This window comes from Somniosus microcephalus, unplaced genomic scaffold, assembly GCF_052327205.1.
Source record: "Somniosus microcephalus isolate GS21.2 unplaced genomic scaffold, FLI_Smic_1.0 unresolved_chr4, whole genome shotgun sequence".
NCBI classification, from domain to species: domain Eukaryota; kingdom Metazoa; phylum Chordata; class Chondrichthyes; order Squaliformes; family Somniosidae; genus Somniosus; species Somniosus microcephalus.
Genome location: NW_028225182.1, coordinates 33,394,847 through 33,418,007, shown reverse-complemented (window position 1 = coordinate 33,418,007; position 23,161 = coordinate 33,394,847). Strand labels below are relative to the sequence as shown.

The 23,161-nt window shown below is 54.0% G+C and overlaps 1 protein-coding gene across 1 annotated transcript in view; it reads left to right on the top strand.

Annotated features, from left to right (window-relative positions):
* LOC147090487 (neuronal tyrosine-phosphorylated phosphoinositide-3-kinase adapter 1-like) overlaps positions 1–22,229 on the top strand; it is a 26,182-nt gene extending 3,953 nt beyond the window's left edge. Inside the window, exons 2-6 of the mRNA XM_085977033.1 lie at positions 5,470–5,771; positions 8,763–10,121; positions 14,379–14,543; positions 17,120–17,229; positions 18,325–22,229. Coding sequence (XP_085833159.1) covers positions 5,470–5,771; positions 8,763–10,121; positions 14,379–14,543; positions 17,120–17,229; positions 18,325–18,564 — 2,176 coding nt within the window. The 3' untranslated portion in view covers positions 18,565–22,229. The remainder of the gene's footprint in view (positions 1–5,469; positions 5,772–8,762; positions 10,122–14,378; positions 14,544–17,119; positions 17,230–18,324) is intronic.
* The last annotated feature ends 932 nt before the right edge of the window (positions 22,230–23,161 follow it).

Genomic DNA, 23,161 nt, shown 5'->3' with positions numbered 1-23,161 from the left:
TCTCTCAGTCCCTCTCTCTCTCAGGGAGAAATCTGTACACTGACTGGTGTCTCTCAGTCCCCTCTCTCTCTCTCAGGGGAGATATCTGTACACTGACTGGGGGTCTCTCAGTCCCTCTCTCTCAGGGAGATATCTGTACACTGACTGGTGTCTCTCAGTCCCGCTCTCTCAGGGAGATATCTGTACACTGACTGGGGTCTCTCAGTCCCTCTCCCTCAGGGAGATATCTGTACACTGACTGGGGTCTCTCAGTCCCTCTCTCTCAGGGAGATATCTGTACACTGACTGGTGTCTCTCAGTCCCTCTCCCTCAGGGAGATATCTGTACACTGACTAGGGTCTCTCAATCCCTCTCTCTCAGGGAGATATCTGTACACTGATTGGTGTCCCTCAGTCCCGCTCTCTCGGGGTGATATCTGTACACTGGCTGGGGTCTCTCGGTCCCTCTCTCTCAGGGAGATAGCTGTACACTGACTGGTGTCTCTCAGTCCCTCTCTCTCTCAGGGAGATATCTGTACACTGACTGGTGTCTCTCAGTCCCTCTCTCTCAGGGAGATATCTGTACACTGGCTGGGGTCTCTCGGTCCCTCTCTCTCAGGGAGGTATCTGCACACTGACTGGTGTCTCTCAGTCCCTCTCTCTCAGGGAGATATCTGTACACTGACTGGTGTCTCTCAGTCCCTCTCCCTCAGGGAGATATCTGTACACTGACTGGGGGTCTCCCGGTCCCTCTCTCTCAGGGAGCTATCTGTACACTGACTGGTGTCTCTCGGTCCCTCTCTCTCTCAGGGAGATAGCTGTACACTGACTGGTGTCTCTCAGTCCCTCTCTCTCTCAGGGAGATATCTGATACACTGACTGGTGTCTCTCAGTCCCTCTCCTCAGGGAGATATCTGTACACTGACTGGGGTCTCCTGGTCCCTCTCTCTCAGGGAGATATCTGTACACTGACTGGTGTCTCTCAGTCCCTCTCTCTCAGGGAGATATCTGTACACTGACTGGTGTCTCTCAGTCCCTCTCTCTCAGGGAGATATCTGTACACTGACTGGTGTCTCTCAGTCCCTCTCTCTCAGGGAGATATCTGTACACTGACTGGTGTCTCTCAGTCTCTCTCTCTCAGGGAGATATCTGTACACTGACTGGGGTCTCTCAGTCCCTCTCTCTCAGGGAGATATCTGTACACTGACTGGGGTCTCTCAGTCTCTCTCTCTCAGGGAGATATCTGTACACTGACTGGTGTCTCTCAGTCCCCCTCTCTCAGGGAGATATCTGTACACTGACTGGGGTCTCTCGGTCCCTCTCTCTCAGGGAGATATCTGTACACTGACTGGTGTCTCTCAGTCTCTACCTCTCAGGGAGATATCTGTACACTGACTGGTGTCTCTCAGTCCCTCTCTCTCAGGGAGATATCTGTACACTGACTGGTGTCTCTCAGTCCCTCTCTCTCAGGGAGATATCTGTACACTGACTGGTGTCTCTCAGTCTCTCTCTCTCAGGGAGATATCTGTACACTGACTGGTGTCTCTCAGTCTCTCTCTCTCAGGGAGATATCTGTACACTGACTGGGGTCTCTCAGTCCCTCTCTCTCAGGGAGATATCTGTACACTGACTGGTGTCTCTCAGTCCCTCTCTCTCAGGGAGATATCTGTACACTGACTGGTGTCTCTCAGTCCCCTCTCTCTCAGGGAGATATCTGTACACTGGCTGGGGTCTCTCGGTCCCTCTCTCTCTGCGAGGTATCTGCACACTGACTGGTGTCTCTCAGTCCCTCTCTCTCTCAGGGAGATATCTGTACACTGACTGGTGTCTCTCAGTCCCTCTCCCCTCAGGGAGATATCTGTACACTGACTGGGGTCTCCCGGTCCCTCTCTCTCAGGGAGATATCTGTACACTGACTGGGGTCTCTCAGTCCCTCTCTCTCAGGGAGATATCTGTACACTGACTGGTGTCTCTCAGTCCCTCTCTCCCTCAGGGAGATATCTGTACACTGACTGGAGGTCTCCTGGTCCCTCTCTCTCAGGGAGATATCTGTACACTGACTGGTGTCTCTCAGTCCCCTCTCTCTCAGGGAGATATCTGTACACTGACTGGGGTCTCTCAGTCCCTCTCTCTCAGGGAGATATCTGTACACTGACTGGTGTCTCTCAGTCCCTCTCCCTCAGGGAGATATCTGTACACTGACTGGGGTCTCTCGGTCCCTCTCTCTCAGGGAGATATCTGTACACTGACTGGTGTCTCTCAGTCCTCTCTCTCTCTCAGGGAGATATCTGTACACTGACTGGTGTCTCTCAGTCCCTCTCTCTCAGGGAGATATCTGTACACTGACTGGTGTCTCTCAGTCCCTCTCTCTCTCAGGGAGATATCTGTACACTGACTGGTGTCTCTCAGTCCCTCTCTCTCAGGGAGATATCTGTACACTGACTGGGGTCTCTCAGTCCCTCTCCTCTCAGGGAGATATCTGCTACACTGACTGGTGTCTCTCAGTCCCTCTCTCTCAGGGAGATATCTGTACACTGACTGGTGTCTCTCAGTCCCTCTCTCCTCAGGGAGATATCTGTACACTGACTGGTGTCTCTCAGTCCCTCTCTCTCAGGGAGATATCTGTACACTGACTGGTGTCTCTCAGTCGCCCTCTCTCTCAGGGAGATATCTGTACACTGACTGGTGTCTCTCAGTCCCTCTCCCTCAGGGAGATATCTGTACACTGACTGGTGTCTCTCAGTCCCTCTCTCTCAGGGAGATATCTGTACACTGACTGGTGTCTCTCAGTCCCTCTCTCTCAGGGAGATATCTGTACACTGACTGGTGTCTCTCAGTCCCTCTCTCTCAGGGAGATATCTGTACACTGACTGGTGTCTCTCAGTCCCTCTCTCTCAGGGAGATATCTGTACACTGACTGGTGTCTCTCAGTCCCTCTCTCTCAGGGAGATATCTGTACACTGACTGGTGTCTCTCAGTCCTCTATCTCTCAGGGAGATATCTGTACACTGACCTGTGGTGTCTCTCTGTCCTCTCTCTCTCAGGGAGATATCTGTACACTGACTGGTGTCTCTCGGTCCCTCTCTCTCAGGGAGATATCTGTACACTGACTGGTGTCTCTCAGTCCCTCTCTCTCAGGGAGATATCTGTACACTGACTGGTGTCTCTCAGTCTCTCTCTCTCAGGGAGATATCTGTACACTGACTGGTGTCTCTCAGTCCCTCTCTCTCAGGGAGATATCTGTACACTGACTCGGGTCTCTCAGTCCCTCTCTCTCTCAGGGAGATATCTGTACACTGACTGGTGTCTCTCAGTCTCTCTCTCTCAGGGAGATATCTGTACACTGACTGGTGTCTCTCAGTCTCTCTCTCTCAGGGAGATATCTGTACACTGACTGGGGTCTCTCAGTCCCTCTCTCTCAGGGAGATATCTGTACACTGACTGGTGTCTCTCAGTCCCTCTCTCTCTCAGGGAGATATCTGTACACTGACTGGTGTCTCTCAGTCCCTCTCCCTCAGGGAGATATCTGTACACTGACTGGGGTCTCTCGGTCCCTCTCTCTCAGGGAGATATCTGCACACTGACTGGTGTCTCTCAATCCCTCTCTCTCAGGGAGATATCTGTACACTGACTGGTGTCTCTCAGTCCCTCTCCCTCAGGGAGATATCTGTACACTGACTGGTGTCTCTCAGTCCCTCTCTCTCAGGGAGATATCTGTACACCTGACTGGTGTCTCTCAGTCCCTCTCTCTCAGGGAGATATCTGTACACTGACTGGTGTCTCTCAGTCTCTATCTCTCAGGGAGATATCTGTACACTGACTGGGGTCTCTCAGTCTCTATCTCTCAGGGAGATATCTGTACACTGACTGGTGCCTCTCAGTCCCCTATCTCTCAGGGAGATATCTGTACACTGACTGGTGTCTCTCAGTCTCTATCTCTCAGGGAGATATCTGTACACTGACTGGTGTCTCTCAGTCTCTATCTCTCAGGGAGATATCTGTACACTGACTGGGGTCTCCCGGTCCGGCAACCTCTCAATTTTCAAATTCTCTGTAATCTCCTCCAGCCCTACAAACCCCCAAGATTGCTGCGCTCCTCCAATTCTGGCTCTGCTTGTGAAACCCTGATTTCCATCGCTCCACCATTGGTGGCCGTGCCTTCAGCTGCCTGGGCCCCAAAGCTCTGGAATTCCCTCCCTAAATCTCTCCGCCTCTCCCTCCTCCTTTAAGACGCTCCTTAAAACCGACCTCTTTGACCAAGCTTTTGGTCACCTGCCCTAATATCTCCTTATGTGGCTCGGTGTCAAACTTTGTCTGATAATCGCTCCTGTGAAGCGCCTTGGGATGTTTTACTACATTAAAGGCGCTTTATAAACAACAACTTGGATTTATACGGTGCCTTTAATGTAGTAAAAACATCCCAAGGTGCTTCACAGGAGCGATTATCGAACAAAATTGGCTAGGAGGAGAGAGGCGGAGAGGTTTAGGGAGGGAATTCCAGAGCTTTGGGGCCCAGACAGCTGAAGGCACGGCCGCCAATGGTGGAGCGATGGAAATCAGGGGGCTCAGGAGGCCAGAATTAGAGGAGCGCAGAGATCCCGGGGGGTTGTGGGGCTGGAGGAGGTTACAGAGATAGGGATGGGGGCGAGGCCGTGGATACGGGCAGCAGAGTTTTGGCTGAGTTGAAGTCTACGGATCCAAGTTGTTGTTGAATATGGAACAAGCAAGAAAGCTGTTGGATTTCCTTCTGTCCGTTTAACTCGCTGATGATTATCTCTCTCTCTCTCTCCCTCTTTCCCTCCCTCTCTTCCTCCCTCCATCTCTCTCTCTCTCTCTCTCTCTCCCTCTCTCTCTGTCTCCCTCTCACCCTCCCTCTCTTCCTCTCTCCTTCCCTCTCCTTCTCGCTCCCTCTCTTCCTCTCTCCCTCCCTCTCTACCTCCCTCTCTCTCTACCTGCCACTCTCTCCGTCTCTCTCCCTCGATCCCTCCCTCTCCCTCTCTCCCTCTTGCTCTCTCTCACCCTCCCTCTATTGCTCCCTCTTCCTCTCCCTCTCTCGCCCTCTCGCTCCCTCCCTCTCTCGTTCTCTTTCTTGCGCTGTCTCTCGCTCCCTCTCTCCCTCTCGCTCGCTCTCTCTCCCTCTCCCTTCCTTCCTCTCCCGCTCTCTCTCCCTCTCCCACTCTTCTTCTCTCTCTCCATCTCTCTCTTTCTCTCCCTCTCCCTCCCTCTCTTCCTCTCTCCTTCCCTCTCCTTCTCCCTCCCTCTCTCTCTCTTCATCTCTCCTTCCCTCTCCTCCCTCCCTCCCTCTCCCTCCCACTCTCTCCCTCTCTTCCTCCCTCCTTCCCTCTCCATCTCCCTCCCTCCTCTCTCTCTCCCGATCCCTCTCCTCTCTTGCCCTCTCTCTCTCCCTCCCTCTCCTCCTCTCACTCTCTCTCCCTGTCCATCTCTCTCCCTTTCTTCCGCTCCCTCTCTCTCCGTTCTTCTCTTCCCGATGAAGCATCTGCAAGGATGGGGGACTAGGAAGGGTGCGGGAGCTCGCGTCCTTCCGCAAGCACTTCCGCATGGGCTTCATGACCATGCCAGCCTCTCAGGAACATGGGCCGCACCCGTGCGCCAGTGGCATGACCACCCGCTCGCTCTCCCTTCACTCGGTGGGCAGCGTGGAGAACGGCGAGCACTCCTGTGGCAGAAAACCGCCGGACAAGCCCAGACGCCACCCCAGCACCAAGCTCAGCCTGTGCGCCGAGGGCAGGAACAGCATCAGTGGCGAAGGACCCGGGCTGAAGGGCGAAAAAGGTGAGCAACGTCATCCCAGCCCTCAGTGGAAGATACAGAGTAAAGCTCCCTCTGCACTGTCCCATCAAACTCTCCCAGGGCAGGTACAGCACGGGTTAGATACAGAGTAAAGCTCCCTCTACAGTGTCCCGTCAAACACTCCCAGGGCAGGTACAGCACGGGTTAGATACAGAGTAAAGCTCCCTCTACACTGTCCCATCAAACACTCCCAGGGCAGGTACAGCACGGGTTAGATACAGAGTAAAGCTCCCTCTGCACTGTCCCATCAAACACTCCCAGGGCAGGTACAGCATGGGTTAGATACAGAGTAAAGCTCCCTCTACACTGTCCCATCAAACTCTCCCAGGGCAGGTACAGCACGGGTTAGATACAGAGTAAAGCTCCCTCCACACTGTCCCATCAAACTCTCCCAGGTCAAGTACAGCACGGGTTAGATACAGAGTAAAGCTCCCTCTACACTGTCCCATCAAACACTCCCAGGGCAGGTACAGCACGGGTTAGATACAGAGTAAAGCTCCCTCTACAGTGTCCCGTCGAACACTCCCAGGGCAGGTACAGCATGGGTTAGATACAGAGTAAAGCTCCCTCTACATTGACCCATCAAACACTCCCAGGGCAGGTACAGCACGGGTTAGATACAAAGTAAAGCTCCCTCTACACTGTCCCATCAAACACTCCCAGGGCAGGTACACCACGGGGTTAGATACAGAGTAAAGCTCCCTCTACACTGTCCCATCAAACACTCCCAGGGCAGGTACAGCACGGGGTTAGATACAGAGTAAAGCTGCCTCTACACTGTCCCATCAAACACTCCCAGGGCAGGTACAGCACGGGTTAGATACAGAGTAAAGCTCTCTCTACACTGTCCCATCAAACTCTCCCAGGGCAGGTACAGCACGGGGTTAGATACAGAGTAAAGCTGCCTCTACACTGTCCCATCAAACACTCCCAGGGCAGGTACAGCACGGGTTAGATACAGAGTAAAGCTCCCTCTACACTGTCCCATCAAACACTCCCAGGGCAGGTACAGCACGGGTTAGATACAGAGTAAAGCTCCCTCTGCACTGTCCCATCAAACACTCCCAGGGCAGGTACAGCACGGGGTTACATACAGAGTAAAGCTCCCTCTGCACTGTCCCATCAAACACTCCCAGGGCAGGTACAGCATGGGTTAGATACAGAGTAAAGCTCCCTCTACACTGTCCCATCAAACACTCCCAGGGCAGGTACAGCACGGGTTAGATACAGAGTAAAGCTCCCTCTGCACTGTCCCATCAAACACTCCCAGGGCAGGTACAGCACGTGTTAGATACAGAGTAAAGCTCCCTCTGCACTGTCCCATCAAACACTCCCAGGGCAGGTACAGCACGGGTTAGATACAGAGTAAAGCTCCCTCTACACAGTCCCATCAAACTCTCCCAGGGCAGGTACAGCATGGTTAGATACAGAGTAAAGCTCCCTCTACACTGTCCCATCAAACTCTCCCAGGGCAGGTACAGCACGGGGTTAGATACAGAGTAAAGCTCCCTCTACACTGTCCCATCAAACATTCCCAGGGCAGGTACAGCATGGGTTAGATACAGAGTAAAGCTCCCTCTACACTTTCCCATCAAACACTCCCAGGGCAGGTACAGCACGGGTTAGATACAGAGTAAAGCTCCCTCTACACTGTCCCATCAAACACTCCCAGGGCAGGTACAGCATGGGTTAGATACAGAGTAAAGCTCCCTCTACACTGTCCCATCAAACACTCCCAGGGCAGGTACAGCATGGGTTAGATACAGAGTAAAGCTCCCTCTACACTGTCCCATCAAACACTCCCAGGGCAGGTACAGCACGGGTTAGATACAGAGTAAAGCTCCCTCTACACTGTCCCATCAAACACTCCCAGGGCAGCTGTCCCTTCACTCAGAGGGTGGTGAACCTGTGGAATTCTCTACCACAGAAGGCTGTGGAGGCCAAATCACTGAATATATTTAAGAAGGAGTTAGATAGATTTCTAGACACAAAAGGCATCGAGGGGTATGGGGAGAGAGCGGGAATATGGTATTGAGATAGAAGATCAGCCATGATCATATTGAATGGTGGAGCAGGCTCGAAGGACCAAATGGCTGACTCCTGCTCCTATTTTTCTATATTTCTATGTAATTGGGGTGTGTTGAAGGACGTGTCCACCGTGGCTCTTGCCTCCGAGTCAGTAAGTCAAGGGTCTGAGTCCCACTCCAGAAGACTCCAGCGCATAATCCAGGCTGACACTCCCAGTGCCAGTACTGAGGGAGTCTTTTGGATGAGACATTAAACCCTCAATTTTTATCCCTCATAGAAACATAGACACATCGAAGATAGGAGCAGGAGTAGGCCATTCGGCCCCTCGAACCTGCACCGCCATTCAATGCGATCATGGCTGATCATCCAAGTTCAGTACCCGGTCCCTGCTTTCTCCCCATATCCCTGGATCCCTTTAGCCTTAAGAAATATATCCAACTCCTTCTTGAATATATTTAATGAATTGGCCTCTACTGCCTTCTGTGGCAGAGAATTCCACAGGTTCACCACTCTCTGGGTGAAGAAATTCCTCCTCATTGCTGTCCTAAATGGCTTATCCCTCATCCTTAGACTGTGACCCCTGGTTCTGGACTCCCCCGACCATCTGGAACATCCTCCCTGCATCTAGTCTGTCCAGTCCTGTCAGAATTTTATAAGTTTCAATGAGACAACAGCGGTAAATAATAACAGGTGATCTGCTCATTATCTCATTGCTGTTTGTGGGATCTTGCGGTGCGCAAATTGGCTGCCGCGTTTCCTACATTGCAACAGTGACCACGTTTCAAAAAAGTACTTTGGTGGTGAAGCACTTTGGGATGTCCTGAGATGGTGACAGGCGCTATATAAATGCACGTTTTTTTCTTTAAGCCCCCTCAACGTGGCGCCAATGACCCTCCACCTGACGGGAAGCGGAACTCATCGCGTCTTCTCTTCTTCTTCTTGCAGTGGCGCAGCGGCCGGGTCTCGAGGGCAGCGATGGCGGGCGGAGGATTCCCCCGCTGAAGCCCAAGCGGAGCCCCAACACCCAGCTCTCCGTGTCCTTCGACGAGGCCTCTGCCGGCAGGGCGGCCGCGGCCTCTCTGACCCCCGGCGCCCGGTACGGCCCCCCCGCCGACCCCCACCGGGGCTCGGAGGAGGAGACGGAGGAGGAGGAGGAGGAGCCGGTCTACATCGAGATGGTCGGCGACGTGTTCAAGGAGCAGGGCGCGCCGGACGAAGACTCCGATCACAGTGAAGCCATCTACGAAGAGATGAAGTACCCTCTGCTGGATGAAGGCCCCCGGGAGCTGAAATGGAGCAAGTTCACTCTGTCGAAGCCCAGGCCCCCCGGGGCTTTCAGCCAAGGGGGCTCCAAGACCCCTCACCAGCCTGGTTCCAAAGGCCCGCCCTACGACATCCCGCCCCCCTTCCCAAACCTTCTCCTCCACCGCCCGCCTCTCCTGGCCTTCCCTCAGGCCGCCACGCCGAAGATGTACAAGGCCCCGACTGTCTTGACCCAGCCGGCCTCCAAGCTCCCGGTCTTGCAGCACGGCGACCCCCCGTCGACCCCGGGCGGCGGCCCGCCGCCCGGGCAGCCGCCGCCCCCAAGGGCGCCGAAGGAGGACCCGCCCCCGCAGAGCGCCCTGGCGCCCTCGGGACGGGCGAGAAGCCACTCGACGCCCCTCCCCCCTCAAGCCTCTGGCCACCACCGGCCGGAGAAGGAGCTGCCCACCTCCCAGACTGTGGTTGGCCCTTCCCTGAAGGCCTTGACCCATTCGGCGCTTCCGCCCCCCCAAGCCCAGGCTCACACGAAGGCGGAGAGGGACAGGCCCGCTGCCCTCAGCATCATCTGCTCCTCCGTCAAAGTCACCACCCACTCGCTACTGACCCAAGCGCCCGGAGATCAGAAAGTGGACAAGGAACTTTCCAGCCTTCAAAGCATGTTCTGCTCCGTCAGTAAAGCCAACGCCGGTGCCCGGCCTATGACCAGCCTCTACAAGATGCCAGGGCTCCTCGACCACACCCATCTACCCGGGCCGGGCACGGCGGTGTGGCCTTACATCCCGGTGGCTTGCAAGCGCCCTCCGGCCTACGACAGCCTCAAGCCGGGGGGAGCCCCCAAGGCCTGCCCCGCCCTGCACCACTCCACGGTGCAGACCCAAGTGCAGGACAGGGCCCCGACCTTTGCCAGCATCTGCTGCTCACGGGCCATCGCCAACTCCGAGGCCCGGATGGCCACCAGCCCCACCGAGGAGGGCGCGGGTAGCGTGGGGCGAAGCTGGCAGCGGAAGCTGTCCTGTGGCAGGAAGGCCAAGGACCCGGAAGGTAAGGGAGCGCGAGGGCGCGCCCGGGGAAGATGGCGGTCGCCGCTGGGGTTGAAGGTTCAAACGCCGTTGAGGGGCAATGAGAGCTCCGGCGGGTGATGCCCTCCTGAGATAACGCGCCAGGATTGATTTTCAGCCACTCACCCCGCCTCCACCCACCTCCACCCACCCCATCCACCCCACCCACCCCATCCACCCCACCCACTCACCCCCACCCGTGTGTGAGTGTGAGTTTGTGTGTGTCTGTGAGTGTGTAAGTGAGTGTCTGAGTGTGAGTGTCTGTGAGTGTGAGTGTCTGTGAGTGTGTGTGTGTGCGAGTGTGTGTGTGTGCGAGTGTGAGTGCCTGTGAGTGTGAGTGTCTGTGCGTGTGAGTGTATGAGCGTGTGAGTGTCTGTGCGTGTGAGTGTGTGAGTGTCTGTGCGTGTGGGTGTGTGAGCGTGTGAGTGCCTGTGCGTGTGAGTGTGTGTGTGTGTGAGTGTCTGTGCGTGTGAGTGTGTGTGTGTGTGTGTGAGTGTCTGTGCGTGTGAGTGTGTGAGTGTGTGAGTGTGAGTGTGTGAGTGTCTGTGCGTGTGAGTGTGTGTGTGTGTGTGTGTGTGTGCGTGTGAGTGTGTGTGTGTGTGAGTGTGTGTGCGTGTGAGTGTGTGTGTGTGTGTGAGTGCCTGTGTGTGTGAGTGTGTGAGTGCCTGTGCGTGTGAGTGTGTGTGTGTGAGTGTCTGTGCGTGTGAGTGTGTGTGTGTGTGAGTGTCTGTGTGTGTGAGTGTGTGTGTGTGTGAGTGTCTGTGTGTGTGAGTGTGTGTGTGTGTGAGTGTCTGTGCATGTGAGTGTGTGTGTGTGTGTGAGTGTCTGTGCGTGTGAGTGTGTGAGTGTCTGTGCGTGTGAGTGTGTCTGTGTGTGAGTGTCTGTGCGTGTGAGTGTGTGAGTGTGTGAGTGTCTGCGTGTGAGTGTGTGTGAGTGTCTGTGCGTGTGAGTGTGTGAGTGTGTGAGTGTCTGTGCGTGTGAGTGTGTGTGTGTGAGTGTCTGTGCGTGTGAGTGTGTGTGTGTGTGAGTGTCTGTGTGTGTGAGTGTCTGTGCGTGTGAGTGTGTGTGTGTGTGTGTCTGTGCGTGTGAGTGTGTGAGTGTCTGTGCGTGAGTGTGTGTGTGTGTGAGTGTCTGTGCGTGTGAGTGTGTGAGTGTCTGTGCGTGTGAGTGTGTGTGTGTGTGTGAGTGTCTGTGCGTGTGAGTGTGTGTGTGTGTGTGAGTGTCTGTGCGTGTGAGTGTCTGTGCGTGTGAGTGTGCGTGTGTCTGTGAGTGTGTGTGTGAGTGTGAGTGAGTGTTTGTGCGTGTGAGTGCCTGTGAGTGTGAGTGTCTGTGAGTGTGAGTGTCTGTGAGTGTGAGTGTGAGTGTGTGTGTGAGTGTGAGTGTGAGTGTGAGTGAGTGTTTGTGCGTGTGAGTGTCTGTGCGTGTGTCTGTGAGTGTGTGTGTGAGTGTGAGTGTGAGTGAGTGTCTGCGCGTGTGAGTGTCTGCGCGTGTGAGTGTCTGCGCGTGTGAGTGTCTGTGAGTGTGAGTGTCTGTGAGTGTGAGTGTCTGTGAGTGTGAGTGTGAGTGAGTGTTTGTGCATGTGTCTGTGTGTGAGTGTGAGTGCCTGAGTGTGAGCGTGAGTGTCTGTGAGTGTGAGTGTGAGCATTTGTGTGTCTGTGAGTGAGTGTCTGTGCGTGTGTCTGTGAGTGTGTGTGTGAGTGTGAGTGCCTGAGTGTGTCTGTGAGTGTGAGTGTGAGCATTTGTGTGTCTGTGAGTGAGTGTTTGTGCGTGTGTCTGTGAGTGTGAGTGTTTGTGTGTGTGCGTGTGTCTGTGAGTGTGAGTGTTTGTGTGTGTGCGTGTGTCTGTGAGTGTGAGTGTTTGTGTGTGTGCGTGTGTCTGTGAGTGTGAGTGTTTGTGTTTGTGCGTGTGTCTGTGAGTGTGAGTGTTTGTGTGTGTGCGTGTCTGTGTCTGTGAGTGTTTGTGTTTGTGTGTGTCTGTGAGTGTGAGTGTTTGTGTGTGTGCGTGTGTCTGTGAGTGTGAGTGTTTGTGTTTGTGCGTGTGTCTGTGAGTGTGAGTGTTTGTGTTTGTGCGTGTCTGTGAGTGTGAGTGTTTGTGTGTGTGCGTGTGTCTGTGAGTGTGAGTGTTTGTGTGTGTGCGTGTGTCTGTGAGTGTGAGTGTTTGTGTGTGTGCGTGTCTGTGAGTGTTTGTGCATGAGCCGCCTCAGCTCACACATTAAAGTGGCCACCAGAGGATGCCTGGTGCCCCTGGAACCCAAACGAGGGGCAACACCTTCAGGACAAGAGGGGAGTTAACATGAACTTTAACCCCTCGATGGCTGTGCTCCCATTGGGGTCTGCTGTCGACCTACCAAGGCCAGGCCTTTGATTGGCTGGCCAAGCTGGTTTTCAGCCAATACAAACTCAACTTTTCTAAACTTGTTTCCACCTCCAGAAACGGCGAGCGTCTGTGTTTTATTCTCTTCCTTCCTGGAGAGGCAGGGGTGCAGGTGTCACAGGCTGCCGATACCTCACCCAAGGGCTCCATCTTCACCTGTGAGCCAAGAGAGTGAGCACCGGCCTGCTATTCAACTATAGGGGGCGTCACAGCTGGGCCTGTCCTCGCCCCAACGCCCACACACTTCCCGGGGCGGGGTGGGTGTTTTGTTGTCTCCTACACTCTCCCAGGTGAGGCCGCCACCTAGAGCCATACAGCACCGAAAGAGGCCCTTCGGCCCATCGTGTCCGCGCCGGCCCATCAAGCCCTGCCTATTCTAATCCCATTTTCCAGCACTTGGTCCGTAGCCTTGTATGCTATGGCGTTTCACGTGCTCATCTAAATGCTTCTTGAATGTTGTGAGGGTTCCTGCCTCTACCACCCTTTCAGGCAGTGAGTTCCAGATTCCAACCACCCTCTGGGTGAAAAAGTTTTTCCTCAAATCCCCTCTAAACCTCCTGCCCCTTACCTTGAATCTATGCCCCCTGGTTATTGACCCCTCTACTAAGGGGAAAAGTTCCTTTCTATCTACCCTATCTATGCCCCTCATAATTTTGTACACCTCAATCAGGTTCCCTCTCAGCCTTCTCTGCTCCAAGGAAAACAACCCCAGCCTGTCCAGTCTCTCTTCATAGCTGAAGCACTCCAGCCCAGGTAACATCCTGGTAAATCTCCTCTGCACCCTCTCCAATGCAATCACATCCTTCCTATAGTGTGGCGACCAGAACTGCACACAGTATTCCAGCTGTGGCCTAACTAGCGTTTTGTACAGCTCCATCATAACCTCCCTGCTCTTATATTCTATGCCTCGGCTAATGAAGGCAAGTATCCCATATGCCTTTTTAACCACCTTATCTACCTGTCCTGCTGCCTTCAGGGATCTATGTACATGCACACCAAGGTCCCTCTGATCCTCTGTCCTTCCTAGGGTCCTACCATTCGTTGTGTATTCCCTTGCCTTGTTAGTCCTCCCAAAATGCATCACCTCACACTTTTCAGGGTTAAATTCCATTTGCCACTGTTCTGCCCCTCTGACCAACCCGTCTATATCGTCCTGTAGCCTGAGGCTTCCCTCCTCGCTATTTACCACTCCACCAATTTTCGTGTCATCTCTGAACTTAATGATCATACCTCCTACACTCATATCTAAATAATTAATGTACACGACAAACAGCAAGGGACCCAGCACCGATCTAGGAGCCAGAGTGCGTCTCGACCTCCCCGGCACCTAGGCACTTCCGTACAATGACACAGCAACAGAAGGAGGCCATTCGGCCCTTTGAAAGAGCTGTCCAATTAGCCCCACTCCTTCCCCTCCCCCCACTCCCCGCACCTCTGCTCTTTCTCCATAGCCCTGCTACGCTAAAGGCGATATATAAATGCAAGTCGCTGTTGTTGTTGTTGAGGTTGTTGTTGTTGTTGTGTTTGTGGTTGTTGTTGTTGTTGTGATTGTGGTTGTTGTTGTTGTTGTGTTTGTGGTTGTTGTTGTTGTTGTGTTTGTGGTTGTTGTTGTTGTTGTTGTGTTTGTGGTTGTTGTTGTTGTTGAGGTTGTTGTTGTTGTGTTTGTGGTTGTTGTTGTTGTGGTGGTTGTGGTTGTTGTTGTGTTTGTGGTTGTTGTTGTTGTGTTTGTGGTTGTTGTTGTTGTTGTGTTTGTGGTTGTTGTTGTTGTGTTTGTGGTTGTTGTTGTTGTTGTGTTTGTGGTTGTTGTTGTTGTTGTGGTGGTTGGCCTCTTGCTCAGCCACTTGCCTGTGCTTTTGCCTCCCCAAAGCAGGCGTCGCCCGAGGCTGGAGCGGGGCCGGAGAATCCCTGGCCAAGGAGGAGAAGACTTCGGGAATACCGGTGAAAACTCAGGGACCGGAGGGCTCCTCGGCCAAGGGGCCCTCTCGATCGGGGCTGCCCCAGCCCTGCCCGATGGCGTGCCAACGGAGCGTGGGTAAGGGCTGCCGGCTCACGCCTAGTTGCTTCCCTGCCCCTCTCCTGAAGGGGCCTGTATGAACCCCCTCCCCCCCTTCCCCACCCCACCCTTTGCGAGTCGGCGTCCCACCCAGAGCCGTGCCCAAGCGGCCATCCGCCGCACGCGGGCCAAGACGGTCGGGCTATGCGACTGTGGTGGGCGTCACAGCCAACGCCAATCAACCTCTCAAAACCCGCTGGATAGTGATCAGGATCCCCAGCTTATTTGTTTTCCCCCCCTGCCTAGCCCAGTTGCTAAGGCTAGTTGCAGCGTGGCCCCTCTTTCCCCCCACCCCCCCTCTCCCAGCACACCAGGCGGGATCCTCTAACTTAGTGCACGCCTGCTTGGCTCAGTGCCACCGCAGAGTGGATTCTGATTAACTCCCCCGCCGCTTCCACAGTCAAATAGCCTCCTGATGCTGCCAAGGCTCAAAACACGGGCACTCCCCACCCTCAGAATGGAACAGTTCTTTCAGGTGAAAGAGGGGCTAAAAATCCACGTTAAGACTCTTACTAGTCCCAGTGCACTTCCTGTCTACCCAACTTCACATCCTGTTTTCTGTCACACTTCTGTCTCCGTTTTCCCATTATAAATTCCTATGTAAACACCTAACACTGTAATTACACCCTCTGGCCAGCAGATGCGCTGTACTGCCTCAGTTCTATATGTCCCCCACCCCCTCCCCGCCAGAGCAACACACACCCTCCAACCAACTCTGTTTCCTAAATTATATTGAGTTTTGCCATTTAACAGTGAATAATAATACATTGAAGAATTCTGTAAAAATAAAGACACAAAATTCGGTTCCTCTGCGCCTCCCGTTAGCGCCGCCCCAGCTGCAAACTTGGCTCGCGCCCCCTGACCTACCGCTGGACGCTATGTCCGACAGGGTCAGGGGGGTGTTCTTGCGGCCGGGGCGGCGATAATTAAAGGGCAGGTGCCGGGCGGCCATTTTTTTGGGGGGGCCTCCTGCCAGCACCTGCCCCCTCTCGTCTCCTCCTGCAGGGTGCCGGCCGCGATCGGCCTTCTTGAGTGTCGGGCTCTTTTCCCGGCGCTCCGCTCCTCGGTGGTCCAGCAGGGCCCCTCCCCGTTAATCAGGGGAGGGAGCCTTGCAGTACCGCGGCGCCACGTGCCGGCGCGCGGGGCGCTGTTGCACGTCGCGCCGCGATATTCAATGGGAGTGCCCTGAAGAGGGAGGGGGAGCGTTTCCAGTAGCGCCCCGCCCCCTGCTTGGGGCGCTACCATTGAATTTCGGGCGCAGGGGCACTAACTTTTTCTAAGTTATCGCCCCAAAGGGGGCGCGAGTCAATTCCCCCCCCCCCCCCCAATGAGTGTCTCTAACAAGGGGACTGAATTACATCAACGCTCCCCGTGTCCAATTATTCCCCGGCCTCTAATTCCTCTTCACCCGAAGACAACTCGATCTTTGACTCCTCACGTACAGTGTCCTGGGAGATTGATTATAAGGAAATAAAGAGGGGCATTTACAGACAAGAGGAGGAACGATCTTGGGGGGTTTATGGTGATGTAGTGGTTCTCTTGCTGGACTTAGAATCCCCAGAACTTCAGTTCAAATCCCAACCAGTTGGAGAACTTGAATTTAGTTTAACAGAACGATTCTGGAAGTAATAAGCTGGTATGAGAGACGGTGAAGCTGCCGATTGTCTGGTTCACTAATGTCCGTTCAGGGTCGGAAACCTGCCGTCCTTACCCAGTCTGGGCCTATCTGTGGTTCCAGTCCCACACCGACACTGCCCTGTCAAGTGGCCTAGCGAGCCTCTCAGCCTCCTGTCCAGCCTCCCACCTTCTACCCTCTGTAAACCTGAGCCCGTCCCAAACTCTGCTGTCCCCCCATCCCAACACGCACCAAGTCCCGTTCCCCCATCACCCCCTGTGCTCAATGACCTGCAATGCGCCCCCACCCCACCCCGCCACCCCCCGGTTAAGCAACGCCTCGATTTTAAAATTGTTCAGATCCCTCCGTGGCCTCGCCCCCTCCCTATCTCTGTAACCTCCGAGACCTCTGCGCTCCTCCAATCATGGCCTCTTGCGCATCCCCGATTTCCATTGCTCCACCATTGGCGGCCGTGCCTTCAGCCGCCTGGGCCCTGAGCTCTGGAATTCCCTCCTTAATTCTCTCCGCCTCTCTCTCTCCTCCTTTAAGACGCTCCTTAAAACCTACCTCTTTGACCCAGCTTTTGGTCACCTGTCCTAATATCTCCTTATGTGGCTGGGTGTCACATAATCGCTCCCGTGAAGCGCCTTGGGACGTTTTACTATGTTAAAGGTGCTATATAAATACAAGTTGTTGTTTTATCAAGCTATTATCAGGGCAGCTCGGGACGGGCAATAGATGCCGGTCTCGCCCGCGATGCCCACATCCCGAGAATGAATAAAAAACAAAATCCACTCTTAACCTGGACTCTACCCTCCTGAGGGTTTGTTCTTATTCTGTGCATTCCGTATCTACAAGTTACCGTGGTAACGTTGAATTCTACACTGTCCTCAGTGTCGGAGTCTCTGGGTAATCCTTTTTCCTCTCTCTTGGTTTGCAGACTCTGCTCTCGGCCATCGCCTCGGCCGCTCGGCCTCCACGTCAGGTGTGCGACAGCCTCTGGCTCACCTGCAGCGACAGTGCAGCCAATCCCGAGACAGCCCGAGCCAGGTACAAAAGGCCCAACTCCCAGTCTCCAAGGCTGAGAGAGAGAGTGACACAGACAGAGACACAGAGAGAGGCAGAGAGACAGACATAGAGGGAGAGACAGACAGACAACAGAGAGACGCAGAGAGAGACAGGCAGACAGACATAGAGGGAGAGAGACAGACATAGAGGGAGAGAGACAGACAGACAGACATAGAGAGAGAGGCAGAGAGTGACACAGACAGAAACACAGAGAGAGACAGACAGACAGATAGAGAGAGAGGCAGAGAGTGACACAGACAGAGAGAGAGTGAGAGACAGAGAGAGTGAGAGACAGAGCGAGTGAGACAGAGAGGGTAACAGAGAGAGTGACACAGACAGAGACACAGAGACAGACAGATAGACATAGAGGGAGAGACAGACAGACAACAGAGAGAGAGAGGCAGGGACAGAGAGAGTGAGAGACAGAGAGGGTGACAGACAGAGACACAGAGACAGACAGACATAGAAGGAGAGAGACAGACAGACAACAAAGCGAGAGGCGCAGAGAGTGACACAGACAGAGACACAGAGAGAGCAAGAGACAGACAGACAGAGAGGGAGACAGAGAGAGTGAGAGACAGAGAGAGTGAGAGAGACAGAGAGAGTGAGAGACAGAGAGAGTGAGAGAGACAGAGAGAGAGAGAGTGAGAGACAGAGAGAAAGAGAGAGACAGAGAGAGTGAGAGACAGAGAGAGTGAGAGACAGAGAGAGTGAGAGAGACAGAGAGAGAGAGAGTGAGAGACAGAGAGAAAGAGAGAGACAGAGAGAGTGAGAGACAGAGAGAGTGAGAGACAGAGAGAGAGAGACAGAGAGACAGGGACAGGGAGGCTGAGGGACAGGGAGGGTGAGAGACAGGGAGGGTGAGGGACAGAGAGTGAGGGAGTTTGAACTATCAGCACGGGCAGAGATAGGGCGAGAAACTCAAGCAGATATTGGGACTGAGGGGCGGAGAGAGACAACTTGACCTCAGGACATCCCAAACACCTCACAGCCAATGAAGTGCTTCTGAAGTGCAGTCACTGTTGTAATGTGGGAAAGGCGGCCGCCATTTAAGTCTTGATCCTTCCTCCCTTACAGAGTCTCCACCAGCAGCAGCAGCAAGGGCCGAGAGAGAAGGATGGGAAGCTTCTGGAAGTTATCGAGCGCAAGCGCTGCCTGTGCAAAGAGATCAAGGCGCGGCGAAGGCCGGAGCGGAGCCTATGCAAACAGGACAGTATGCCCATCCTCCCAAGCTGGAAGAAGGGCGCGGATTCTCGGAAAACTGGGACCCCACCCTGCCAGCGGCAGCACACCGTCCTATGGGACACGGCAATCTGACGGTGCCCATTCCCCACCTCGCCCCGCACCCCGCTATCCCAACCGGAGCAAAGGGAAAGGCCGTGCCCCCGGCATAACCTTTGAACTCCACGGGTCAGACCTCGGGCCTAGGCGCGTAGGCTCTCAGCTGGGCTCGGGAAGCCCGGACTGTAATTTGCCCGGGAGAGCCGCGCCGACTCCACCTCCCCACCAAACTCCACCCTTTCTCCTCCCAAACCCCCCCCCCCCACCCTGTCTGTGCTTAACCAGCCTGAGCCTTCAACACCACACACACACACCCACACAACAAACAAACATGGACAACCTGATCTCCAAGAGGACGGCATTGTGACCCGAGGTCATGAACCCTGCGTCATGTGACACGGAGCTGGCCGATCGCCGACGGAGGAAACGCAGCGGTTGCCTTACAAGCAAGCATTCGAGGGCAGGCCCGTTGACCTGGCGGGCTGCGGCCACCCGCAGAGGACACGGGAGGGTATTGGCCGGCACTTGGCGTTGAACATGTTGCTTTTTCTTTTGGCTCAAAGCATGATGGGGCAGAACCTGGGGAGAATGTTTTCTCATTTACTGTTTACTGACGTCCGTGTGTCCCCACAACCCAAGCAAAGTAGGAAGAGAAAGAGGGAAGAACAAGCTCAGCCCCTCCACCAGGGACGATCCATCGTTGTCTCCTTGCCCAACCTACTCAATCTAAGGAAAACCCTCTCCAGTGGTCTCCCCCAACACCACCGCCCCCCAGCAGAAGGGCAAACCAATTCAAACGTCTTCACATCCTAATTCATAACCAGGTCGCCAATGATAGCTTCCCTCTGCATTGTCCCCAGTACTAGGCCCAGCAACCCGCCCCCCCACCAACTCCCCGGCCTCTGGATTAGAGAGATGGTTCGGGCAAGTCCGGTTCAAAACAGGAGCACGAATGATGCGAGGGCCGCCAAACCCAAGGTCCAGGGCAAAGGGGAGCAAGTGTCAACAACGGGAGGAGTGACTGGGAGCTGTCAAGTCAGGGCTTTAAGGAGCAAGCAATGGACCCGGGGTTGCACCATTGTGACTTCATGGGAGAGCGATAGAGACGATGAGTCTTGAATTAATCCATCTCCCTTAGATTTCCTTCAAATCAATGAGAATGCCCCTCTCGATAGCTCCAGGATTAAAGGCGTCACTCAGTGTCAGGCTCAGCTTTGTGTGGTACGAGCCTGGCAGCTCGCAATAAGGGTAGCGGCCCTTGGGTTAGAGAAGGTTCCATCTTATATTCAGGTCCCCCATTGGAGAGGGCATTTGAATGGTGGTTAGATGCACAAGGTCAGTAGTGGCTGTCCCTGCTCTGGGAGTGATTGATGGGACAGTGTAGAGGGAGCTTTATTCTGTATCTAACCCGTGCTGTACCTGCCCTGGGAGTGTTTCATGGGACAGTGTAGAGGGAGCTTTACTCAGCATCTAACTCGTGCTGTACCTGCCGTGGGAGTGTTTGATGGGACAGTGTAGAGGGAGCTTTACTCTGTATCTAACCCGTGCTGTACCTGCCCTGGGAGTGTTTGATTGGACAGTGTAGAGGGAGCTTTACTCTGTATCTAACCCGTGCTGTACCTGCCCTGGGAGTGTTTGATGGGACAGTGTAGAGGGAGCTTTACTCTGTATCTAACCCGTGCTGTACCTGCCCCGGGAGTGTTTGATGGGACAGTGTAGAGGGAGCTTTACTCTGTATCTAACCCGTGCTGTACCTGCCCTGGGAGTGTTTAATGGGACAGTGTAGAGGGAGCTTTACTCTATATCTAACCCGTGCTGTACCTGCCCTGGGAGTGTTTGATGGGACAGTGTAGAGGGAGCTTTACTCTGTATCTAACCCGTGCTGTACCTGCCTTGGGAGTGTTTGAGGCTGATCTAACAATCTGTTCTGAGAAAGAGCAGCTCCTTTCTCCAAAAGAAATGAAGCAAAATCTCAAAGGAATAAAAGTTGCTGAGAAGTGTTGTCCAGGTCCACCGAAGGGATCTGTTTTGGCGGGTGCATGATCTGGGGGCGCAGGTCAAAGTTTACCATGTCATTCAGATATACTGTATCTAGTTCCCAGACACAGTTGCCTCTAGTGTTTGCACCAAGTCTCCCTGTTGGCCTAATCATTAATTGGGGGAGTGGGGGTGGGGGTTTGGGGAAAATGCTACAGTTGGCCTCAGTACCTCCCGATCAAGGTGAGGAATAACACTGCCTGGCCGGCCAGGCCTGATCGCTATCCTGTGACCAACCCCCCCCATCGCTAGAGAGTGTAAGTGTAAGCTGACTTTGGGTAAGGGTAGGGTCCACACAGCTCTCCTCACCTCCCCCCCACCCCTGCACACACACTCCCCTCCCTCCCTGGTATCACGTACAGTCTGAGGGGCCTTGGGCTGAGGAATGTGACCTGTGGCTTTCTGTCTGTGTGTGTGTCTTTCTGTCTCTGTGTGTGTCTGTCTGTCTGTGTTTGTGTCTGTGTGTGTGTGTGTGTCTGTCTGTCTGTCTGTGTTTGTGTCTGTGTGTGTGTCTTGCTCTATGTCTGTCTCTGTGTGTGTCTGTGTGTGTGTGTGTGTGTGTTAGTCTGTGTGTGTCTGTCTGTCTGTGTGTGTCTGTCTGTGTGTGTGTGCGTGTCTGTCTCTATCCATGTCTGACTCCCTGTGTCTGTCTCTCACTGTCTATGTCTGATTCCTTGTTTTCTTCTCCCTTTTTCTGCGTCTGACTCCCTCTCTCTCTCTGTCTGACTCCGTGTGTCTGTCTCTCTCTCTGTCTGACTCCGTGTGTCTCTCTCTCTCTCTGTCTGACTCCGTGTGTCTGTCTCTCTCTCTGTCTGACTCCGTGTGTCTGTCTCTCTCTCTGTCTGATTCCGTGTGTCTGACTCCCTCTCTCTCTGTCTGACTCCGTGTGTCTGTCTCTCTCTCTGTCTGACTACGTGTGTCTCTCTCTCTGTCTGACTCCGTGCGTCTGTCTCTCTCTGTCTGACTCCGTGTGTCTGTCTCTCTCTCTGTCTGACTACGTGTGTCTCTCTCTCTGTCTGACTCCGTGCGTCTGTCTCTCTCTGTCTGACTCCGTGTGTCTGTCTCTCTCTCTCTCTGTCTGACTCCGTGTGTCTGCCTCTGTCTGTCTGCGTCTGACTCCATGTGTCTGTCTCTCTCTCTGTCTGACTACGTGTGTCTCTCTCTCTGTCTGACTCCGTGCGTCTGTCTCTCTCTGTCTGACTCCGTGTGTCTGTCTCTCTCTCTCTCTGTCTGACTCCGTGTGTCTGACTCCCTCTCTCTCTGTCTGACTCCGTGTCTCTCTCTCTCTGTCTGACTCCATGTGTCTCTCTCTCTCTGTCTGACTCCGTGTGTCTCTCTCTCTCTGTCTGACTCCGTGTGTCTCTCTCTCTCTGTCTGACTCCGTGTGTCTGTCTCTCTCTCTGTCTGACTCCGTGTGTCTCTCTCTCTCTCTGTCTGACTCCATGTGTCTCTCTCTCTCTGTCTGACTCCATGTGTCTCTCTCTCTCTCTGTCTGACTCCGTGTGTCTCTCTCTCTCTGTCTGACTCCGTGTGTCTCTCTCTGTCTGTCTGCGTCTGACTCCATGTGTCTGTCTCTCTCTCTCTGTCTGACTCCATGTGTCTGTCTCTCTCTCTGTCTGACTCCGTGTGTCTCTCTCTCTCTGTCTGACTCCGTGTGTCTCTCTCTCTCTGTCTGACTCCATGTGTCTGTCTCTCTCTCTGTCTGACTCCGTGTGTCTGTCTCTCTCTGTCTGACTCCATGTGTCTCTCTCTCTCTGTCTGACTCCGTGTGTCTCTCTCTCTCTGTCTGACTCCATGTGTCTCTCTCTCTCTGTCTGACTCCATGTGTCTCTCTCTCTCTGTCTGACTCCATGTGTCTCTCTCTCTCTGTCTGACTCCATGTGTCTCTCTCTCTCTGTCTGACTCCATGTGTCTCTCTCTCTCTGTCTGACTCCATGTCTCTCTCTCTCTCTGTCTGACTCCATGTGTCTCTCTCTCTGTCTGACTCCGTGTGTCTGTCTCTCTCTCTGTCTGACTCCGTGTGTCTGTCTCTCTCTGTCTGACTCCGTGTGTCTGTCTCTCTCTCTGTCTGACTCCGTGTGTCTGTCTCTCTCTCTGTCTGACTCCGTGTGTCTGTCTCTCTCTCTGTCTGACTCCGTGTGTCTGTCTCTCTCTGTCTGACTCCGTGTGTCTGTCTCTCTCTGTCTGACTCCATGTGTCTCTCTCTCTCTGTCTGACTCCATGTGTCTCTCTCTCTCTGTCTGACTCCGTGTCTCTCTCTCTCTCTGTCTGACTCCATGTGTCTCTCTCTCTGTCTGACTCCGTGTGTCTGCCTCTGTCTGTCTGCGTCTGACTCCATGTGTCTGTCTCTCTCTCTCTGTCTGACTCCGTGTGTCTCTCTCTCTCTGTCTGACTCCGTGTGTCTGTCTCTCTCTGTCTGACTCCGTGTGTCTGTCTCTCTCTCTGTCTGACTCCGTGTGTCTCTCTCTCTCTGTCTGACTCCGTGTGTCTGTCTCTCTCTGTCTGACTCCGTGTGTCTGTCTCTCTCTCTGTCTGACTCCATGTGTCTCTCTCTCTGTCTGACTCCATGTGTCTCTCTCTCTCTGTCTGACTCCAT